At 35.6% G+C, this 22,342-nt stretch overlaps 3 protein-coding genes across 3 annotated transcripts in view; all 3 read left to right on the top strand.

Annotated features, from left to right (window-relative positions):
• Window positions 1-1,032: 1,032 nt before the first annotated feature.
• LOC127499684 (ribonuclease P protein subunit p25-like protein) lies at window positions 1,033-2,830 on the top strand. Its single transcript, XM_051870157.1, has one exon. The coding sequence runs from the start codon at window positions 1,550-1,552 to the stop codon at window positions 2,117-2,119; it is 570 nt and encodes a 189-aa protein (XP_051726117.1). The 5' UTR covers window positions 1,033-1,549; the 3' UTR covers window positions 2,120-2,830.
• A 10,395-nt stretch (window positions 2,831-13,225) lies between these two features.
• Window positions 13,226-17,585, top strand: LOC127499687 (cytochrome c oxidase subunit 5A, mitochondrial-like). The gene is made up of 5 exons (XM_051870165.1): window positions 13,226-13,373; window positions 15,254-15,370; window positions 15,474-15,595; window positions 16,077-16,224; window positions 17,481-17,585. The coding sequence occupies exons 1-4, from the start codon at window positions 13,310-13,312 to the stop codon at window positions 16,188-16,190; spliced, it is 417 nt and encodes a 138-aa protein (XP_051726125.1). The 5' UTR covers window positions 13,226-13,309; the 3' UTR covers window positions 16,191-16,224; window positions 17,481-17,585.
• A 328-nt stretch (window positions 17,586-17,913) lies between these two features.
• The window catches only part of LOC127499686 (protein FAM219B-like), a 6,901-nt gene continuing 2,472 nt past the window's right edge, over window positions 17,914-22,342 (top strand). Inside the window, exons 1-6 of the mRNA XM_051870164.1 lie at window positions 17,914-18,151; window positions 19,943-20,051; window positions 20,142-20,235; window positions 21,423-21,497; window positions 21,599-21,641; window positions 22,279-22,342. The exon at window positions 22,279-22,342 is cut by the window's right edge and continues 2,472 nt beyond it. Of these exons, the coding sequence (XP_051726124.1) occupies window positions 18,080-18,151; window positions 19,943-20,051; window positions 20,142-20,235; window positions 21,423-21,497; window positions 21,599-21,641; window positions 22,279-22,342 (457 nt within the window). The 5' untranslated portion in view covers window positions 17,914-18,079. The remainder of the gene's footprint in view (window positions 18,152-19,942; window positions 20,052-20,141; window positions 20,236-21,422; window positions 21,498-21,598; window positions 21,642-22,278) is intronic.

Below are 22,342 nucleotides of genomic sequence, written 5' to 3'. Positions count from 1 at the left end.
GATGTTTTCAATTAGATTCCAGCTAATTTCACTCACACTTTCATTCACCTTCTGAAAATGCGTCTTTCAGAGCCCAAGTGGCTTCGTGTTCCAGAACTGTGGTTTAATTGTCAGCATTCCTCGAGTTCCTGCTCCGGACGTCCTTTAAACGGATCAGCAAAGGAGCTTTGGAGCTGTTGGCTTGTGTTTAAAGATACAGGACCATCTGAAGAGCTTTTCATGAGTGTCACTTTATATTAAAAACTATATACATGTATGTATATAAGTGATATATATATATATATATATATATATCGCTTGAAACAGATCATGACTTCTTCATGAGATAATAAACAAAAAACAAAGTGCTTGAAAAAGTCTCGTTTTAAAGTTGTATATAGGTACATCTCTCTCTCTCTCTCTCTCTCTCTATATATATATATATATATACACACACACATATATCATACAAGTTTTTAAAAAATATTTAGAAAATATATATATATATTCTTAATATTTGTTATATATATATTTGTATATATATAACATTGTATTGTTATATATAATATGTTATATATATTTGTTTTATATATATATATATATATATATATATATATATATATATATATATATTCTCAAATGATCTGTTTCATGTGTGTGTGTGTGTGTGTGTGTGAAACAGATCATGACCTAATACAAGTTTATTTAAAAAATGTCTAGAATTTTATTTATTTAACCGCTGATTGAATAGCTATTCAACTTGTACATATTCAAATAATTTTAATAAAATATGCATGATCCATCTAGTTAGTCATTTTTATGGATAAATATTTAGATCAGAAACTGAATTGAAGATTGAAGGAAATTGTAGCTGTACATCAGAGGATGTTTTTCAGGAGGAGGTGCATTTTTGGAAAGGTTTTCCAACTCTAAAAAGTAAGTGTTTTTTAATAATATTATTTAACAATATTTGAGGTTACTGTTGCTTTAAGAAGGCTGATCCTCCCTCTCTCCCTCTCTCTATCTCTCTCTCTCTCTTTTATCCCCCCCACCAGCATTTACGAGGCAGCACGAGTGCCGGGCGAGAAACGGAGAGACTCCAGCCCTGCCAGCACGTGGAAGGAGAGGAGAAACAGAAAAGGACAAGGAAAGAGAGGAAGATGCACTCCAGTGAAGTGGAAAGGACATCAGGAGAGAGTGAAGGTCTGGAAGAGATAAGAGAAGAGCTGGATCTTTAACTGCATCGTCCCACAGAAGTAAGTGCGAAAAACCAAAACATCCCTAAGGAATTGCCACTTCATTTCCAGAAGTTTGAATGTGGAAAGGAGAAAAAGTTTAACAGGCTGGATGGATGTTGCTTTTCAAGGGACACGTGGGTAAAATCAGCTTTGTATAATATCTATAACTTTAAAATGAAATGTTTTCTGTTTATTATCTCATGAATAAGTCATGATCTGGCTCAAGCGGACACTAATCACGGACGAGATCGGAAAAGACAGGGAATCGCATGTAATTTGAGCGCCTAAGATAAAGGTATGATTGGAAATCACTCCTGAGGCCAACAAGACGCATGGATCTGAGCGCCGATCCGTCCGCCACGAACGCCCAGCTCAAGCAGGCTCATGCGGGCGGCTTTAAGAAAGTGTGTCGGGTCGAGGAGGACAGCGCGTGTCCGTTCCCCGGGCTGCCGGCAGGTGTGCTGGAAATGAGGGTGAAGGAGGGCAGTAAAATTCGCAATCTCATGGGTTTCGCCATGGCGCGCATGCAGGACGAGGCCCAGGACGGCTCTCAAACCGGACTGAGACAGGTCGTGTTCAGCGGGTCCGGACGGGCCGTCACCAAAACCATCACCTGCGCCGAGATCATGAAGAGGAAGATCGCCGGCCTCCATCAGATGACCAAACTGCAGTACAAGGGCTTACGAGAGGTCTGGGAGAGTCAAGAAGGAGGCGACTCGGAGATGACGATCCACCGAACGCTTCCGTCCATCAGCATCCTGCTCTCCAAAGACCCGCTGGACCCGCTGGAACCGGGCTACCAGCCTCCAGACGAGAGGAACGGAGGCGAGACGGCGGAGAAGCGATCTATAGACTCGTCTGACTCTCTGATGGAGCCGCAGGCGAAGAGAGTCTGTCTCTGAGGATTATGGGTGTGTTAAAGACAATCATTCCCACTGAAACTCTCTCAGAAACAGCCCACGTTTCCACTGACTGAACGATGACGACTATAACCAACCCACTCTTAAAAATAAAGCTTCTTTATTGGCATCGATGGTTCCGTGTAGAACCTTTCCATTGCAGAAAAGATTATTAAAAGGTTCTTCACACTAAGAAAAGTGTCTTTTATGGCATTGCTGAGAAAAACCACTTTATTTTGAAGAAACATGCACGTCACAATCTTGAGTCTCAATCTTGGTTTTGAGCATGCAACATCACTAATTTAATGCAAGTCTTTGATATAATCTGACATATTCATTGGAATATTTGGATAAAGGCACCTGCCAAGTGCATAAATGTAATTTAAACATTATAAAAGGTCAAATTTAAGGCAATCGGTTCATGCATATGATTTTATGAATAAAACTACTGATGTTACTGGTTTCCCAAGACCAAATGCTCAGCTCAAAACCACTTTTCTTTGGTCAGGAACCATGCAAACATCACAGATGGACATTGAAGATGATTTCAGATGCTTCAAAATAGATTGTGATGCTTAGAGAGCCAGTAAAGATCTTTTTTCTGTTTTCATCGTACTATTTCTTTTTCTATCTTCCCTTAGCAGCAGCATGCAACTCACCGTATTTTTCAACATCTATTGCAAGTTTAAGTACAAATAAACTGTTTGCTCCTCATGTTTTCTCTGTCTTTTTAACCGCACAGAAAGTGCCACCGTGTGCAGCTTTTCTGTGATGAGTTCAAGCGCTTTCATCCGGACAAAACGTTCCGTTCCGATAGAGCGGCACGCCGTATCACAGCGCGGTGGGATGCTGATAAATGTCTTTTGAGGGGATTTGTTTGAGGGACGCTTGATTTAATTACATTCACTCTGATAAGCCTCTACCTGCAGACTGAACTAACCTGCGTGCGGCTTCTTTAACTCTATTACATAATGTCACCATCATAATGCTCGATTGCATCTCTGAACGCGAGATAAATCATCTTCTGTAAAAGCAAACATCTAGTCTGCACTGGCAGAATGTTTATTCTGTTTTCCTTTGGAGAGAAAAAAAAAAAGCAATTTCCATCTTAAGAAGTAGAAAAATGTTTTCTGACAGGCAGAGCATCATTCAGAGGTCTGTGGTCCTCATGGACAGGATAAAAAATAGGAATATTATTTTTCCAAATCGACACGAAATCGACTCGCGTCCTTGTTTTGAATCTTTTATTAAAATAAAGCTTGTGAAATAGAGTCATTCATGGTCTTATTATGTCTGTTTTCTGCCCAGCTAACAGGGAACGTTCTGGCAAGGTTCTCTCAACGTTATGAAGAAACAGTAACGTTAATAGAACATTCGTTCAAAGTTAATTATGTTCTCAAAACGTTAGCACAAAAACATTACAACACACTCTAAAAAATGCTGGGTTAAAAACAACCCAAGTTGGGTTAAAAATGGACAAACCCATTGTGATTGGGTTGTTTTGACCCAGTGGTTGGGTTAAATGTTTGCCCAACCTGCTGGGTAGTTTTATTTAACTCAACTATTGTTTAAAAATTACTGTATTTCTTGCTTAAAATGAACCCAAAATATGTTGGAAATGAACATTTATTAATAAGTTTAATGAATAATAATGAAACAATAAACATTTGTTGCATTGCTTATTAATAAATGTTCACCTTTTGATTATTATTGTTGCCTCTAGTAATTATGTGTCTGATTTTTAATTTCCAACATATTTTTGGTTCATTTTAATCCAGCCATATAGTCATTTTTAAACAATAGTTGAGTTAAATAAAACTACCCAGCAGGTTGATCAAACATTTAACCCAACCACTCGGTCAAAACAACCCAATCACAATGGGTTTGTGTATTTTTAACCCAACTTGGGTTGTTTTTTTTAACCCAGCATTTTTTAGGGTGCATGCATTCTTCATGCAACTTTTTTTCTGAAACATTTAGGTAAACATTATTTTAAATGTCACTACTTGTTTCAGAACATTCAGAGAACATTCAGGAGTAACATTTCCGTAATGTTTGCGAAATGGAATGTTCCCATAACATTTGTATAACCAAGAAAAAACTTTTTGAACCTTCAGAGAATATTCATAAATAGCGTTTTTAGAACGTAATGGGAACGTTAGGAAAACGTATTTAGAACATCTTTTAGTTTGCTGGGTGGCCACTTTTCCAATCAAGTCTCAATATTCTGTTGGAAATACATCAGAAGTGAATACTCATATCAAATTTATGTTGGATTACAGATTATTTTACAGAACAAAATCATAGACGTTTATTCACATGATTTTTAAATGTTGTTCGGCCAAAAAGCAGAGACGGTCTTAGTAAAGTAAAGGAGCAGTTTTGATGCTATATTTTCACATCTATCCTTCAAAGGTCTGTTGTGAGAGGAGAATTCAGTGTGTGTGTGTGTGTGTTAGACGCAGTGAGACGAACAACTGAGTGCTTCTGACAGAGTCACTTCATCAAAATCACAATCTACTGTTTTCTCCAAAAGAGATCACAGATTGTGTCTCTATCAGTTTCTCAGCGGCAGCATTCATCACTGTGAGCGGCAATGTGATGTTTGTGCGGCTCGTCTGCACCGAATCCTCCAGCCACGACCGAGTTTGTGCGTTTCTCTCTGTCTAACCTCAGGACGTTTCTCTTGATCGTAATGAAAATCTCTGAGGGCTGAAAACCACTTAATGCTTTCAATTTATCAAAATGTCTCAGACGTGCTTTTAATATGTGTGCACAAAACAGCCTGTGCAATCTAATTGTGCTGGTCTGCAATCCAAATGGACTTTATTAACGATAAAAAGCCGCACACTGATTTGAATCTTTTTGTCGTCCTCTCGGGTCTTTAGAGGAAAGGTTCAGATAAAAATAATGCTCAAGCTCTTGCAGTTACTTTTATAGAAAAATTTTGGAATACGCTGCAAAAAATGATGTTCTTCCTCAGTATTTTTGTCTTGTTTTCCAGCACAAATATTTAAACACACTTAAATCAAAATACAAGAAGCAAAATGACTGAAGATATTAAGTCGTGTTTACTGAAAAATAAAATGAAGTGAGTTTGTGCTTAAAACAAGAACAAATATCTGCTAATGGAGTCAGAAAAATAATCTCCATTAAAAAGGGAAAACAACGCAGCTTCAAAAAACACAAAAACACTGTAAAGGAAAATTAAAGTATTATAAAAGCAAAACTATTAACATATATTCAGGATTGGGACCAAACACTGGGAGCCGGAGATGGCTCGCATTCGGCGGTGGAACTGCTAACTTCAGACCTAACTTTCATTCGTAGCCGAAAAATGCTGTGACTGACTCCATAACCTGACTATAAATAATCAGTGTACAATTCTGAGAACATATTTTAACATCCTAAATTTCGTAACTTTTTGAGTAAAATCATACAATTTTATGCAAGGCATCAGGCGTTTCCATTACAAGAAAAGACAGACGCGACACTCGTTTAAACTACCCAAACACTGGGTTGTTACGTCCGACCCGGGATCTGGAAAACGCAAAAACTACCCAAACACTGGGTTGTTATGTCTGACCCGGGAGCAGGGTAACACAAAAACGACCCAAACACTGGGTTGTTACATCCGACCCAGGATCTGGAAAACGCAAAAACTACCCAAACACTGGGTTGTTACATCCGACCCAGGATCTGGAAAATGCAAAAACGACCCAAACACTGGGTTGTTATGTCTGACCCAGGAGCAGGGTAACGCAAAAACTACCCAAACACTGGGTTGTTACGTCTGACCCAGGATCTGGAAAATGCAAAAACGACCCAAACACTGGGTTGTTATGTCTGACCCAGGAGCAGGGTAACGCAAAAACTACCCAAACACCAGGTTGTTACGTCCAACCCGGGATCTGGGTAACACAAAAATGACCCAAACACTGGGTTGTTATGTCTGACCCAGGAGCAGGGTAACACAATAACTACCCAAACACTGGGTTGTTACATCCGACCCGGGATCTGGAAAACGCAAAAAGGACCCAAATACCGGGTTGTTATGTCCGACCCGGGATCTGGAAAACGCAAAAACGACCCAAATACCGGGTTGTTATGTCTGACCCGGGAGCAGGGTAACACAAAAACGACCCAAACACTGGGTTGTTATGTCTGACCAGGGAGCTGGGTGATAACCCAAAATAAATTACCCAAAAGGCTCAACCCAGGACTTGGGTAGAAAAAATAACAATAATAGCTTTTGGAATTGTAACCTAATGAAGAGATATCAAAGCTGATGGTTTTGTTTGTGTGAGTGAAAATGACACAATTTTTATTTTTTGGATTAACCTTTTTTTTAAAAACCTTTTGTTTGTTAGTATCCGATGGTTTCCCCAGTTCTCAGTGATTGGCACATCATTATCCTCCTTTTTCCAGCTGACTAAATGATCATCACGGGGCGCCGCACCCAGAGTGATTTTTAGCTACAGCTCGACGTAAATTGAACAAACTCTGGAGGGTCGCAGACGGAGGGGTGTTATCAGAGAGCGTCTTATCTCACAGTCAGCAGTGCTCACCTGCACAGTAATGCAAACACACATACACACATAGAGAGGTCACACACTGCACAGTAAAAACTACATCGACCTGAAGCCTCCGGCAGCCGTTTGAAATTCCCTTCTGAGTGCGGGAATGCAGATGGGAGTGAAGCAGGACACGAGCGAGTAGAGAGCGATAAAGAGAGACGCAGAGGATCAATCCCTGACCCCAATCATACGATTGCAGCTTTAACAGGTCACAGTGTAAACTCTGCTTATTTAAAAAGCACAAACACACTGTGAATATTTACATTTACACTCGTGCATTTGGCCAAAGTGTCTTATATTGGCGTTGCATTTACATGCATTCGCTAGGAATTTAACCTATGACCTTGGTGTTGCTAGTGCCATTCTCTACTGTTTAAATGGATCGACGTACAAAACCGTCATATTATCATTATATTGCAAGTAATCATTACAAGTACAAGCTGTAATCATTGCCTAACATGTTCATTGTGTCTGCTTAACTGCATGAATTAATAACTAACCACATAACATATTATATTATATTTGTATATCACAGCCATATGGACATTACTTTAAAACACTCCTCTCTATCGTATAACAGAGCACTTCCTAATTGTAACATTGAAACATTTTCTTTGGAAAAAAATATGTATTGTGAACAGCACTATACAAATAAACTTGGATTGGATTTAATCTCTGGAAAATACTTTAAGGTTGAAGGAATAGTTCAACCACAGATTTTTTGCGATGGAACACAAAAGGAGATTTAGCGGAATGTTCATGCAGCTCTATAAGAAATTTTGAAAAAAAGTATCTTAAAAGTAACAGTTTCTAGAAGTAAAATATTTATGTAACAGTTTTCAAAAGTGACTGTTTCTAGAAGTGAAATATTTAGAATGTAACGATTTTAAAGTAAAATTTTAAGAATGTTCTGATATTAAATTTTTTTTTTTCATTTTGGTACAACATGAAGGTGAGCAAATGATGACTTTCGACAATTTTCCTCCACACAGCAGGGGAAAAAAAGGATGAGGAGGAAAAAGAAAAAGGAGTGCTTTTTGTATTTGTGAACTGGCCTGTCAAGTTTAATGCTGTCTACAGCCTTTCTCAGGTGAAAATAAATTTCTCTTTTGGATTTCCAAAACCTGTAAGAACTCTGTTCTCTGTTAGCCTCTCTCTCTCTCTCTCTCTGTCTCTCTCTCTCTGTCTGTGGTCGAGGGCTCTGGGTTGTTGTAGGAGTTCACTATCTCTCTCCCTGCAGATGGTGGCGTCTTTTCTTATCAAGAAGAATGGCCGCTGCCTCCGTTTTTCAGACCCTCTTATCTGGGAATCCTTTAAATTGAATATTTACTAGGCTGATGTTCCCAGGCTGTGCCGGAGCGCTGCAGGCCCCGTTCTCTCCGCACCGGACGGACCTGAGCCGACACAAACCGGATCTGTCGGCAAATAACACTAAGATTGATTATGCATTCAAAGGAAATGAATAGACGGCAAAGCCGTGAATGTCCTCAAAAAAAATTTTCTGGAAATTATGCAAACCACTTTCATTTTATATAATAGTAAGAGCAAAAGAAATGGGAAGGGAATGAGAACAGGGGAAATGCAGTGGATTTCTCACACAATTGATCCATGAATCCCCGCCTCTGAAAACTGACAAATCGAAACGTAGCAATACCCGCTGTATTTTCTGACAAGTCTATTAAAGTGCTGTTTGGTCAGATAGTTTTAAATGGACTTTTACAGACATCATCCAAAAATATGGTGAAACAGTTTCTGTGTCACTTATAGTGACAAGACAGACGACACATTGTAGTTTTCTTAAGCTTTTCCAACTCTTTAAACAAATCTTGAGAAGTTTCTGCTGACTAAACTACATCGCTCCCATTCCCAAATGACTGTAAAACATCAAGAGCACCTACGCTTGCTGCAAGACACATTAATGATGATCATGTGATTTCTAAGGATTAAAAACTGTTTCCAGCTCTAATAAAGAATTGTGGAAAGGTACAAATTTTAAAAGTAACAGTTTCTAGAATTAAAATATTTAGAATGTAACAATTTTAAAAGTAACAGTTTCTCGAAGTAAAATCTTAAGAGTGTAACAACTGTTTCCAAATGTAATAACTACAGGCAAAAGCACTGTTTTCTATCTGTTGACATATTTCTGATTTACGGAGTGAATCCAAAACCCCCTCTGTAAAAACCTTTAACTCTAAAGTCAGCAAAATCAAACAAGAATTTTGATTCTGACTTTATCCAATGGTCAGATTTCTGTTCTAGAATGTATGGAAATTGGTGCATATTTAATTAGATAAGGCCTCATTTGCGTATTTAAACATAACATTTCAGAAAACGTGTAATACAAAACATCTGAATCATCTGGGGAATATATGGTGATTTCTACAAGTTTGTAAAAGGGATAGTTCAACCAAACGGCCATTGACTTTCATGGTATTTTTTACTCAATGGCTGCGTCTGAAATCGCATACTTCCCTTCTGTATAGTAGGTGAAAAACAGTATGTGACAAAAGAGGTTTGTCCGAATTCATAGAGTAGGTGAAAAGCCCTACTACTTCCAGTGAGATTCTGAAGTGTGCATACGATGGACGCTTTACTATCCCATGAGGCCACGGGAGAGGATTTGTGAATGGCAGTGAAGCGACTGGCAGGTCACATGATAATGACAACATGGCGAATGTAGTACATTCATACTACACACATTCATACTATATAGAATGTCCTTTTTTAGTGGTACTTATTCAAAATAAGTACCTACTCAAAAGAGTAGCTATATGCAATTTTGGAATCAGCCAATGGCTACACTCAACTGTTTGGTCACCCACATTCTTCCAAATATCTTCTTCTGTTCAGCCGAAGAGAGAAATTTCACAGAATTTTCACACTTTTTTTATGTTCTCATCATTCGCAAAGAAAGTATCTCATGAATATTGCGACACAAATGGCCTACTTTGCTGTTCCCAGACCAGTTTGGTTCTTGTCGTCTTCTCCAGACATTAGCTGGACCCGGATCAGGAGCGTCGGCCAACATCGGCAGCGCGAGCCTGGCGTCTGACAGCTCATGCAGAGACAGCCGTTTTCCTCTCAGAAATTCCTGCGCGTTGAATTAATGGGAGCAGTTGAGGGTGTAATTGCAGTGCTGGAGTCAAAGCTGTGAGACACGATAATGTCCGCTGAATAAAAGCCTGGCAGAGTTTACGTACTGAACAATATTAGCGGATTACACACATCAAACAAGCTCTGATTAATGCCTGAGAGGCAGGACACAGTCGAAACAGGAGGAAATCGGAGATAATTGTATGAATATTTGAAAGCGCTAATGACCTAAAATCATTCTGCACAATGAAGAGTGCACTAGAGGAATCTTTCTTTCTAGCACAAGTCGATTTGTGCTGCGGTTCATTCTGTTGAGAAGGACGTTTGATAATGATCTTAAAGCTTCAAAGCACGCAGTTTTATCTCAGGCCTAAAGATTAAAGGTTACGAAAGTGTTTTTGTTTGACGGTGACGATAAATGAGGGATTGATGACGTCAGCTGAAAAGGAGAGTTGTTTGAGAGGCGGAGCAAATTATGAAGATAAATATAGTCTGTTTTGATTTCATGTGCATCAAGCAGAGTTATTTTAATATCACTGAGGAACTGTTATAGCCTTTTATTAATATTTTGTATTTTTGAGTTTTTATTTTTTATTTAAATTTTAGTTAATTGTGTTTTAGTTGTTGCACTGTAAAAAAAAAAAATATGATCATAAAATCATGACAATATATGTTTTTACGTTACTTTAACTCATCAAAATAAGTTAACTTTCAAAATAAGTTAAAAAAAGTTTTTAACTTTTTTAAATAAATTATACAATATTCAACTCATTTTTTAAAGTCAGTTTAATATAATTTAAGTTGAAATGACTACAGCTGAGTTGATTGTACTTAAAAATATAAAGCAGCAACTTTTTTTTTTACAGTGCGCATTTTTGTCGTTTTTATTAGTTTTCTTTTTTAAAAACATCCATATAATTTTCTATTATTTTTTTTATTGCAGTTTTAGTTAGTTTAGTTTACTTTCCTTTAAGTTATTTTAGTGCATTTAGTTACTGAACTGGAGGAAAATGATTTTGCCTGGAATTAAATGTTTTTTAATATATATTTTTTATTTCAGTTAACATTTCTTTTATTTGAATACATAGAAAAACAATAGAAAAGTACATAGAAATGTGAATGGAAAAACATGTTCTGTGTGAACGGCCGCAAGAGCACCTTTGCTGCAAGATACATTAATGATGATCATGTGATTTCTAATGATTTTCAAAGTTCATGCAGCTCTAATAAGGAATTGTGGAAAAGTAAAAATCTTAAAAGTAACAGTTTCTAGAATTAAAACATTTAGAATGTAAAAATTTTAAAGTAACAGTTTGTAGAATTAAAACATTTAGAATGTAACAATTTTAAAGTAACAGTTTCTAGAATTAAAACTGTCAGGCTTGGTTGCAATGAAGGCAGACGAAGAAGATGAGTACAATTCAACAACATAGTTTAATGTATAAAGATCCAACAGAACAGGCAAGAAGGCAGCAACACAAACACATACAATTAACAATACCAGACAATGAACTGAACTAAGGCAGGAACTTAAATACACAAAGGTAATGGCGAACAGCTGTGAGATGATTAGTGTCCATAGTGACTGATGAGTGGCGGGAACAGAAGCACATGACAATCAAAACAAACAGAACATGACAGTGACTGTGACAAAAACATTTAGAATGTAACAATTTTAAAGTAACAGTTTCTAGAATTAAAACATTTGGAATGTAACAAATTTAAAGTAACAGTTTCTAGAAATAAAACATTTAGAATGTAACAATTTTAAAGTAACAATTTCTAGAATTAAAACATTTAGAATGTAAAACATTTTAAAAGTAACAGTTTCTAGAATTAAAACATTTAGAATGTAACAATTTTAAAGTAACAGTTTCTAGAATTAAAACATTTAGAATGTAAAACATTTTAAAAGTAACAGTTTCTAGAATTAAAACATTAAGAATGTAAAACATTTTAAAAGTAACAGTTTCTAGAATTAAAACATTTGGAATGTAACAAATTTAAAGTAACAGTTTCTAGAAATAAAACATTTAGAATGTAACAATTTTAAAGTAACAATTTCTAGAATTAAAACATTTAGAATGTAAAACATTTTAAAAGTAACAGTTTCTAGAATTAAAACATTTAGAATGTAACAATTTTAAAGTAACAGTTTCTAGAATTAAAACATTTAGAATGTAAAACATTTTAAAAGTAACAGTTTCTAGAATTAAAACATTAAGAATGTAAAACATTTTAAAAGTAACAGTTTCTAGAATTAAAACATTTAGAATGTAAAACATTTTAAAAGTAACAGTTTCTAGAATTAAAACATTAAGAATGTAAAACATTTTAAAAGTAACAGTTTCTAGAATTAAAACATTTAGAATGTAACAATTTTTAAAAGTAACAGTTTCTAGAAATAAAACATTTAGAATGTAACAATTTTAAAGTAACAGTTTCTAGAATTAAAACATTTAGAATGTAACAATTTTAAAGTAACAATTTCTAGAATTAAAACATTTAGAATGTAAAACATTTTAAAAGTAACAGTTTCTAGAATTAAAACATTTGGAATGTAACAAATTTAAAGTAACGGTTTCTAGAATTAAAATCTTCAGAACGTAACAACTGTTTCCAAATTATATATTTTTATTTCAGTTAACATTTCTTTTATTTGAAGTAATTTATGTTTTGGTGGTTTATATGACTATATACACATATTTTTCATCCATTATTAACTTGAAAGTGCTTAATTATCACTTTATTACTGATATAAAGTGAATATGATTCATTTGGTCATGTGATCGCAACAGTGGTCAGTGATATGACTGCAGTCTTAAAGGGCCAGTTCACCCAAAAATGAAAATTCTGTCATCATTTACTCACCCTCAAGTTGTTCCAAACCTGTATGAATTTCTATTCCTGCTGAACACAAGATATTTTGAAGAACTGAACAGTTTCTGGTCCCCATTGACTTCCATAGTATTGTGCAAGTCAACTGTTTCAAACATTTTTTTAAATATCTTCCTTTGTGTTCAGCAGAAGAAAGAAATTCACACAGGTTTGGATCAACCTGAGGGTGAGTAAATGATGACAGGATTTTCATTTTTGGGGTGAACTGGCCCTTTAAGTAAGTAGACAGATCTGACAAAAGTACTCTCCATTTGTTCAGCTGTAAAACTTTCACTGCACCTCTAGAGCGCGCGACCGAGAGCTGACGTCACTGTCTGAGGCTTCGGTCCGTTTCTGTGTTTCTGCTGCCATCTAGAGGTCAGTATGACAGCATGAAGAGACTGCTCACATGAATTTACCGAATTTGTTTATTTTAGTTATTTTTTGTTGCATTCTTTTCCTCAACGTGACCCCCATTCCTATATTAACTAATAATAACAATAATAAAATTAAATTCAATAAAAATCCAACAACCCGCCCTCTTCCTCATGCGTCATCTCTCTCTGCGCCTTCGCGTCATCAGCGCGCGTCCTGTCCTGTTTGGACCCGCAGTTTCAGTTCGTGAGTGACCAGCAGCAGCAGCACGATGATTTCAGCAGCGGTTCTGCGCGGTCTCGCGAGCCTGACCCGAGCACGAGCCGCTCACACAGGTACAGAAACACGCGAGCTCGATGGAGCTGCTGCTGGAGCTTCATCTGATGACAGGAAGCAGCGCGAGGCTGAGAATGTCATTGACCTGTCATTGATTTACTAGATTCACTCGAGTTCATATGATAGCTGACACTTACAGATCATTAGAGGGGTTTGTGTGGTTGTAAGTGTTTGCCCTTGTAATGACCCTCATCATATTTGTCAATTTTGTTGTTTATATGTGTACATTATATTCGTTTAAACTAACAAAGTCTTAATCTTGAACGTGATACATTTTTTTTTTTTCAGGATTCTTTGATGAATCGAAAGTTCAAAAGAACTGCATTTATTTGAAATATAATCTTTTGTAACATTATAAATGTCTTTACTGTCACTTTAGTGATTCATTTAATGCATCTTTGCTGAACACTTACTGACCCCAAACTTTTGAATTGTAGTATATCATGGTTTCCACAAAAGATTAAGCTACTGTTTTCAACATTGATAATAATCATAAATGTTTCTTGATCATCAAATCATCATATTAGAATGATTTCTGAAGGATCATGTGACACTGAAGACTGGAGTAATGATGCTGAAAATTCAGCTTTGATCACAGAAATAAATTACATTTTACTATATATTCACATAGAAAACAGCTGTTTTAAATTGTAATAATATTTTTTTTTTATGTTTACAGTATTTTTAATTAAATAAATTCAGCTTTGATCACAGGAATAAATTACATTTTACTATATATTCACATAGAAAACAGCTGTTTTAAATTGTAATAATATTTTTTTATGTTTACAGTATTTTTAATTAAATAAATTCAGCTTTGATCACAGGAATAAATTACATATTTCAATATATTCACATAGAAAACAGCTTTTTTAAATAGTAATAATATTTTGTGATTTTTACAGTATTTTTAATCAAATAAATTCAGCTTTGATCACAGGAATAAATTACATTTTACTATATATTCACATAGAAAACAGCTATTTTACATTGTAATAATATTTAGTGATTTTTACAGTATTTTTAATCAAATAAATTCAGCTTTGACCACATGAATAAATTACATTTTACTATATATTCACATAGAAAACAGCTGTTTTAAATTGTAATAATATTTTTTTTTATGTTTACAGTATTTTTAATTAAATAAATTCAGCTTTGATCACAGGAATAATTTACATATTTCAATATGCTCACATAGAAAACAGCTTTTTTAAATAGTAATAATATTTTGTGATTTTTACAGTATTTTTAATCAAATAAATTCAGCTTTGATCACAGGAATAAATTACAGTTTACAATATGCTCACATAGAAAACAGTTATTTTACATTGTAATAATATTTTGCATTTTTTACTGTATTTTTGATCAAATAAATGCAGTCTTGGTGAGCAGAAGAGACTTATTTTTTTGTTGTTTCAAAACCGAAGTTTTGACCTGTAGTGTGTGTATACATACATACATATACAGTACCGGTCAAAAGTTTGGACACATTACTATTTATAATGTTTTTGAAAGAAGTCTCTTCTGCTCACCAAGCCTGCATTTATTTGATCAAAAATACAGAAAAAACAGTAATATTGTGAAATATTATTACAGTTTAAAATAATGGTTTTCTATTTTAATATACCTTAAAATATAATTTATTTCTGTGATGCAAAGCTGAATTTTCAGCATCATTACTCCAGTCTTCAGTGTCACATGATCCTTCAGAAATCATTCTAATATGCCGGTACTGTATATATATATATACACACACACACACAAGTATCATGGTAGTATCTTCATATAATGCTTGTATGTTTCTGTATTTCTCATTTACATTTGAATCAGATTTTGCTCTGATCATAAGTCTGAATGTTTTCCTCATGTTTCGCAGCTCCGCTGGCTGTCAGATGTTACTCTCATGCAAAAGTGGAGACGGATGAGGAGTTTGACTCCCGCTGGGTGACGTACTTCAGCAAACCCGACCTGGACGCCTGGGAGCTGCGCAAAGGTGACGAACACCGATGTCTCGCACTGATAAATGAGAGCAGAATACACACATGCGTTTTGTTCTTTAGATTCGAGTGAAGGTGTGTTTTGTTCTTTGTCTTCAGGTATGAACACTCTGATTGGATACGACCTCGTTCCTGAACCGAAGATCCTGGACTCCGCTCTGCGCGCTTGCAGGCGACTGAATGATCTGGCCAGTGCGATTCGCATCCTAGAGGCCATAAAGGTCAGAGAAACACTTGATTTTGTCTGTGATTGGATGGTTGTGGTTTGCTATTGGTGGATCTCATGTGAGTGACAGGTTGCTCCGCCCTCGTCATCAGAGAAGAGAAGAGATGCTGCAAGAGGGAGGAGAAGATATTCTGATTCAAGTTTATGAGGAACATGAATTTAAAACACTTTTATTTATAATAAACACCCAGAATTTTCCATTTTGATTTCATTGTGACTTTAAAAAAAGGTGATATGAGGTGTTTGAACTGGCCCGATTCAGTCTGATGAATTATTACCGGACTCTAATCTACACACTGAAAAGGTCATTCATGTTTAATTACAGAAGAGGCTAATCCGCATCCGTTTGCTCCGTTAATGCCGTCAGCGGGCGGAAGGTTAATTGTTTGCATGTGTGAGTTTGTGAGTGTCAATCTATCTCTCGTGTGTCATCATTAACATGCCGTTCACGCTCTGTTATTCCCGTGTTTTGTCAGGATAAGTCGGGTCCTCATAAGGAGATCTACCCGTATGTGATCCAGGAGCTCCAACCCACGCTGCAGGAGCTGGGCATCTCCACGCCGGAAGAGCTGGGCATCCATAAAGTCTAATGCTGATCAGGGATCCTTCAGAGCAGCTAATAAAGTTGGTTCCTTCTCATTTCACTGACACTTTTACATGCAGAAATGCACTAATAACATGTATTGAGTGTGTCTTTAACTACTGTGTACTTAGTTTGGTACATTTACTGATTGTGTGTTCATGTTGTATTGCAAAACACTTTTGCTGCTATTGAGGTCAGTTATTATTATAATATTTATATAGAAATAATAGATGTAATTAAATGTACAGATTTGACATTAGTATTTTATTCTGTTTCCTAAAGGCTGGCCTGTAATAATGAGATTAATGACATGTACTTTGTTATATTTTTTATGTTTCTCTTCAGGTTTATACATTTTATTAATGGTGGGTAGAAAAAGGATACAGATATGTAAATATTTTCAAGTATATTGTACACATTTCTAACAATGTTATACTATATAGATAGGTCTTTAGACATTAAGTATATATATATATATATATATTAATGTAAATACTACTATACTATAAATTACTGTGTATAGAAATAATATTATATATTTCTATATATAAATATTAATATATAAATATAATATATATATATATATAATTAATGTGTATATATATAAATAAATCTACTACTTTACTATATATTAATTAATGTAAATAAAATAATATATTAATATATAAATAGAATATATATATAAAACATTAATATATACATATGAATGTAAATACTACTTTACTATATATTTATTAACGTATATACAATATAATATATTAATATATATATAAATATAATATTATAATATATTTATAAGTATTACTATTAAAATACTATATATATTACTATTAATATAATAATTTATTATAAAAAGTAATATTATAAAATATTATAATACTAATATAAATGCTACTATATTCATTAATATATATATATATATATATATATATTTATATAAATAGATATAATAAATATATAAATATTATACTATTAATATAAATACATAATATATATATATTTGGAATAGGGGTCCCTTGATATATTTAGAGGTTCGCGGCATAAAAAAAGTTTGAAAATTACAGAAAATAATTACAGATGTAATTACATACAGGTATTTTTAAATATAAGTACAATGTAAAAACATGTATGTACACAATAAGAACACTGTATCAAATGATTAATGTAAATATTAGTACATAGTAGTTAAAGACATAAAGTGTGACCCAGTTTTTATTCTTTCACTTCCAAGTCTGGTGTATAATAAAACCCATCAAATTTTGCCCATGTTGAAATCGTGTCTTTGTTTCTGTTTCAGGGTTTTTGAAGGGGTTTCTCTACCTCTCACTGTATGATATTCAGGAAGTCAAACTCGTCTCGTCCCTTATGAAATAAAGGACCCAATAAATGAAGTAATACTGAAGGAGTGTGTGTGTTTTTCTGCTTCACTGTCAGTGTGTGTTTGAATGATTTATCCTGAGATGAAGAGAGTCTGTACAGTTACACAGACACTGTAAGAGATCACTGTCACTGAAAATAACTACACAATTGTATAAACAGAGACCTATCACCATTCATTCATTATATATATATATATATATATATATATATATATATATATATATATATATATATATATATATATATATACTTTGTAGTAAGTATTATCAATCTTTGAAACGTTTATAGTTAGTTTTTTAGCACACTATTTTTTAAAGAATAGTTAATGGTATCCTGTCCCTGCAGTAGCGCCGGAGCGCCTGTGGGTGGCAGCAGTGCGCAGAATCAGCTGAACGTGACGTCAGGCGAAGAAGAATCTCCCTGTTTACAGCTGTGTTTAAATTATGTTAGCATCAGTTTCGACAGTGTGATTTAAGACATGATTTCTGATTTAAACTTTCATTCTGAAACACCGACATGAGCGACACGATGGAGAGCCGAGAGCAGCGCACTCTTCTGTCCGAGCGCGAGCCTTCAGCCGAAACCAAGGTGATTTTAATGGATTTTAGCTCAGTCAGATCATCTGTTGTTGTATGAAACGCCATTAATAATCAGAAATAAAGATCACGTGTTCAGGCAGAGAGATATCATATAGGGAAACGCTTTTAGCAGCTGGTTTGTGTCCTGTCATCCGCGTTTGAACGATAATTGTGAATTCAAGTTGATTAAATCATGAAAACATGAAATATATCAGAATTCAAGTTTATTATCCAAATAAGTAGCACTAACAAGGAAATTGGCTTTCTAATCTGCAGGAAAATGTATATCAAATAATATTATATATAACACACACTATGATATAGAGTATTTTATATTGTGTTTATGCACAGAATATAAAATACAACACAAATAGTGTGTGTGTGTGTGTGAGAGAGAGAGAGAGTGTTTGTGTGTCTGTGAGAGAGAGAGAGAAAGTGAGAGTGAGAGTGTGTGTGCGTGTGTGTGAGAGAGAGAGAGTGTGTTAATGTGTGTGTGAGAGAGAGAGTGTGTTAATGTGTGTGTGAGAGAGAGAGTGTGTTAATGTGTGTGTGAGAGAGAGAGTGTGTGTGTGAGAGAGAGAGTGTGTGTGTGAGAGAGAGAGTGTGTGTGTGTGAGAGAGAGTGTGTGTTAGTGTGTGTGTGAGAGAGAGTGTGTGTTAGTGTGTGTGTGTGTGAGAGAGTGTGTGTTAGTGTGTGTGTGTGTGTGTTTGTGTCTGAGAGAAAGAGGGTGTGAGAGAGTGCGTGAGTGTGTGTGTGTGTGCGTGTGCGAGTAAGAGAGAGATAGAGTGTGTGCATGTGTGAGAGAGTGTGTGACAGAGAGATAGAGAGTGTGTGTGTGTGTGTGTGTGTTTGTGTCTGAGAGAAAGAGGGTGTGAGAGAGTGCGTGAGAGTGTGTGTGTATGTGTGTGCGCGAGTGAGAGAGAGATAGAGTGTGTATGTGCGTGCGTGTGTGAGAGAGTGAGTGTGTGAGAGAGTGAGTGTGTGAGAGAGTGAGTGTGAGTGTGTGTGAGAGAGTGAGTGTGTGAGAGAGTGAGTGTGTGTGAGAGAGTGAGTGTGTGTGAGAGAGTGAGTGTGTGTGTGAGAGAGTGAGTGTGTGTGTGAGAGAGTGAGTGAGTGTGTGAGAGAGTGAGTGAGTGTGTGAGAGAGTGAGTGTGAGTGTGTGTGAGAGAGTGAGTGTGTGTGAGAGAGTGAGTGTGTGTGAGAGAGTGAGTGTGTGTGAGAGAGTGAGTGTGTGTGTGAGAGAGTGAGTGAGTGTGTGTGAGAGAGTGAGTGTGTGTGAGAGAGTGAGTGAGTGTGTGAGAGAGTGAGTGAGTGTGTGAGAGAGTGAGTGTGTGAGAGTGTGTGTGAGAGTGTGTGTGTGAGAGTGTGTGTGAGAGTGTGTGTGAGAGAGTGAGTGAGTGTGTGAGAGAGTGAGTGAGTGTGTGAGAGAGTGAGTGTGTGAGAGTGTGTGTGAGAGTGTGTGTGAGAGTGTGTGTGTGAGAGTGTGTGTGAGAGTGTGTGTGAGAGAGTGAGTGTGTGTGTGAGAGAGTGAGTGAGTGTGTGTGAGAGAGTGAGTGAGTGTGTGAGAGTGTGTGTGAGAGTGTGTGTGAGAGAGTGAGTGTGAGTGTGTGTGTGAGAGAGTGAGTGTGAGTGTGTGTGAGAGAGTGTGTGTGTGTGTGTGTGTGTGTGTGTGTGTGTGTGTGTGTGTGTGTGTGTGTGTGAGTGTGTGTGTGTGAGTGTGTGTGTGTGAGTGTGTGTGTGTGATCTGTACCAGGTGAAGAATGCAGTTGTTCTGAGAAAGATGTTGATGTTTGATCATCAGAGAGCTGGACTCAGTGAGCAGCCTCAGGCAGCAGGAGAGAGGATCACAGCGGTGGAGAAGAGAGGGCCGTACCTCATGACCAAAGCTCATGCCTTCAACAGCAAGCTCCGTAAGTACGGCAGAAGTCTTCAGATCATGTGAAGCATGATGGGTAATTGTAACAGATGAGCTGAGCTTCTCTGTGCCACGATCTCTACAGAGAAACAGCGGGAAACGGCCAGAAGAGCTCTGCAGAAGAGAGGCTTGAGTCCGGCGGGACCTGTGCTTCATCAGCCCCGACACAAACCAAAGACGTGAGTCTGATGACTGACAGCAGAAGTGATGCATGAAACATATCTGGGCTTGATATTTAATGCAAATCTACTTTTCAGAATACGGTTAAAACGTAATTTTTGAGTTTATATCAGAAATATTGTAAGACTGCACCACGTTCTCTTTCTCTGTGGCTGAAAAATTATATCGTTTTAGTTTTTATTAATGTTTTTTTTTGTTTAATTCTAGTTAAATAATTTTAGTAATTTTGTTACGTGCTTTTGTTATTTTTAATAGTTTAAAATTGTTTTTAAAATGTCCAAGTAGTTTTTATTTATTTTTTGTTATTTTAGCACATCAAATTAAACTAAATTGAGAAATGTTTCCTTGACAACTAGCTGAAATAAAACAAGTTTGAGTTTTTTGTATTTTATTTTATTTCAAGAAACAAAAATGTTTTTTTATGGTTTTAGTTTTAGTTAACTATATTAACCCTGTGCTGAAGTACTAAAATAACTAAATAAACTAAAACCATATAGACAGAAAAATGGCGAAAACAAGCAACAAAATTTTAAAAGTTTTAGTAAATTTGATCACAAGTACAGTAAAAACTGTGTTGTACAGAAAAGTTGATGTTTTTGTAAGCAGAATTTTATATTTGTATATATTTTTTATTATCACCTGTATCTGCTTTTGAAGTTAATATAGCAATAAATTCAAATATTTATTTCAGCTCACGTTTAATTTATTTTATTTAATTTTTTTAGTGTTTTGTTTTAGTTAACTATAATTACCCCGAGTTGAAGTACTAAAATAACTCAATTTAAATAAACTAAATTAGACAAAAATGACAAGCAACAAATTTACTAAAACTTTAACTATAATATATAAAATATAAAAGTACTAGAGATGCACTGATACCAATAGCCGATTATTCAGAATATCTGCCGATATATCGGTGCATCTAAAAAAATAACACTATATCAATGATATTAATACAACACTGAACACACAGATTAATTCAAACTAGAAGTCAGTTAATTGTGTTTTATTTTATGTCACTGATCATCAGTGCCTCCGTCACAGTAAATGAGTCTGGCTGGATAACGGCCTGTTATGAATGATTAAAGCGGGTTTGCCGGTGTGTTTCACAGCTGATCAGTCCTTCTTTTATTTCTCTTTCACAGTGGATTATTTCAGTGCTGTTCTTCTCTTCTTCTCTCTGCAGTGTGAAGTTCAATAAGGGATACGCTGCCTTGAGTCAGACGGGAGAAGATTCGCTCATCTCACTGGATTCAGACAGGTAAGAATCTGCCGCATCAGACGAATCCCAAGAAAGATCTGAATTATAGAAAGAAGTGTGATTGATTGATTGATTGATTTGGTGTTGTTTGATTTCATCAGTGATGCGGAGCTGGATTGTTCATCTGGATATTCCTCAGCGGAGGTTAGTCAATGCCTTTCAGTTGTTTGGTTAATGGGTAGTTAGTCGTTACGGGTGTGAAAGTGCGTCATTATGCACTGATCAGATTCATACAGAATTAAATAATCAAAACTTTCACATTTTTTATCATGATTAGAAAAATCATGAGTATCAAACAAGATTAGCTCATCTGTCAATCATCATTGTATTGCACTGCATTATATGTTTTAAAACTTCAGAGCTTTGATCATAAAACTAAGCGTTTAAATATCATCTTACTAAGACAGTATGTGCATTTTATGTCAGTATCTGCTATACTGTTATAAAGATCTCATGATTTACATTACAAGCATCAGAATTTCATCACTTTTTGTCCATATAAATATCAGCATCTGCAACAAATTGCATATTTTTGAGCTGATTTTCCTCCATATTCTCACTATGTCATATTATATGAGCCATAAAAGCCTGATGAATCAAATGTTATTTTTTTTTCATTGTCTAAAAGTTCAATAAACTGTTATAAAATAGATTTTTCATTCATTTATCATGCTTTACAGGGTTAAATAGTCACATGACTTTATGAACTTCACAAGATTCTTTTTTAATTAACTGAACTCCTGTCATAATATGTAATAATAACGTCTCTCCCATCCCGCAGATTCATCCAGACCTGAGCCGGCAGCTGCTGAAGGACGGATATCACCTGGATGAGATACCTGATG

The sequence above is a fragment of the Ctenopharyngodon idella genome, chromosome 18 (genome assembly GCF_019924925.1).
Source record: "Ctenopharyngodon idella isolate HZGC_01 chromosome 18, HZGC01, whole genome shotgun sequence".
Classification (NCBI taxonomy): domain Eukaryota; kingdom Metazoa; phylum Chordata; class Actinopteri; order Cypriniformes; family Xenocyprididae; genus Ctenopharyngodon; species Ctenopharyngodon idella.
The sequence above is the reverse complement of the archived record's forward strand: the minus strand, read 5'-3'. Positions and strand labels throughout refer to the sequence as shown.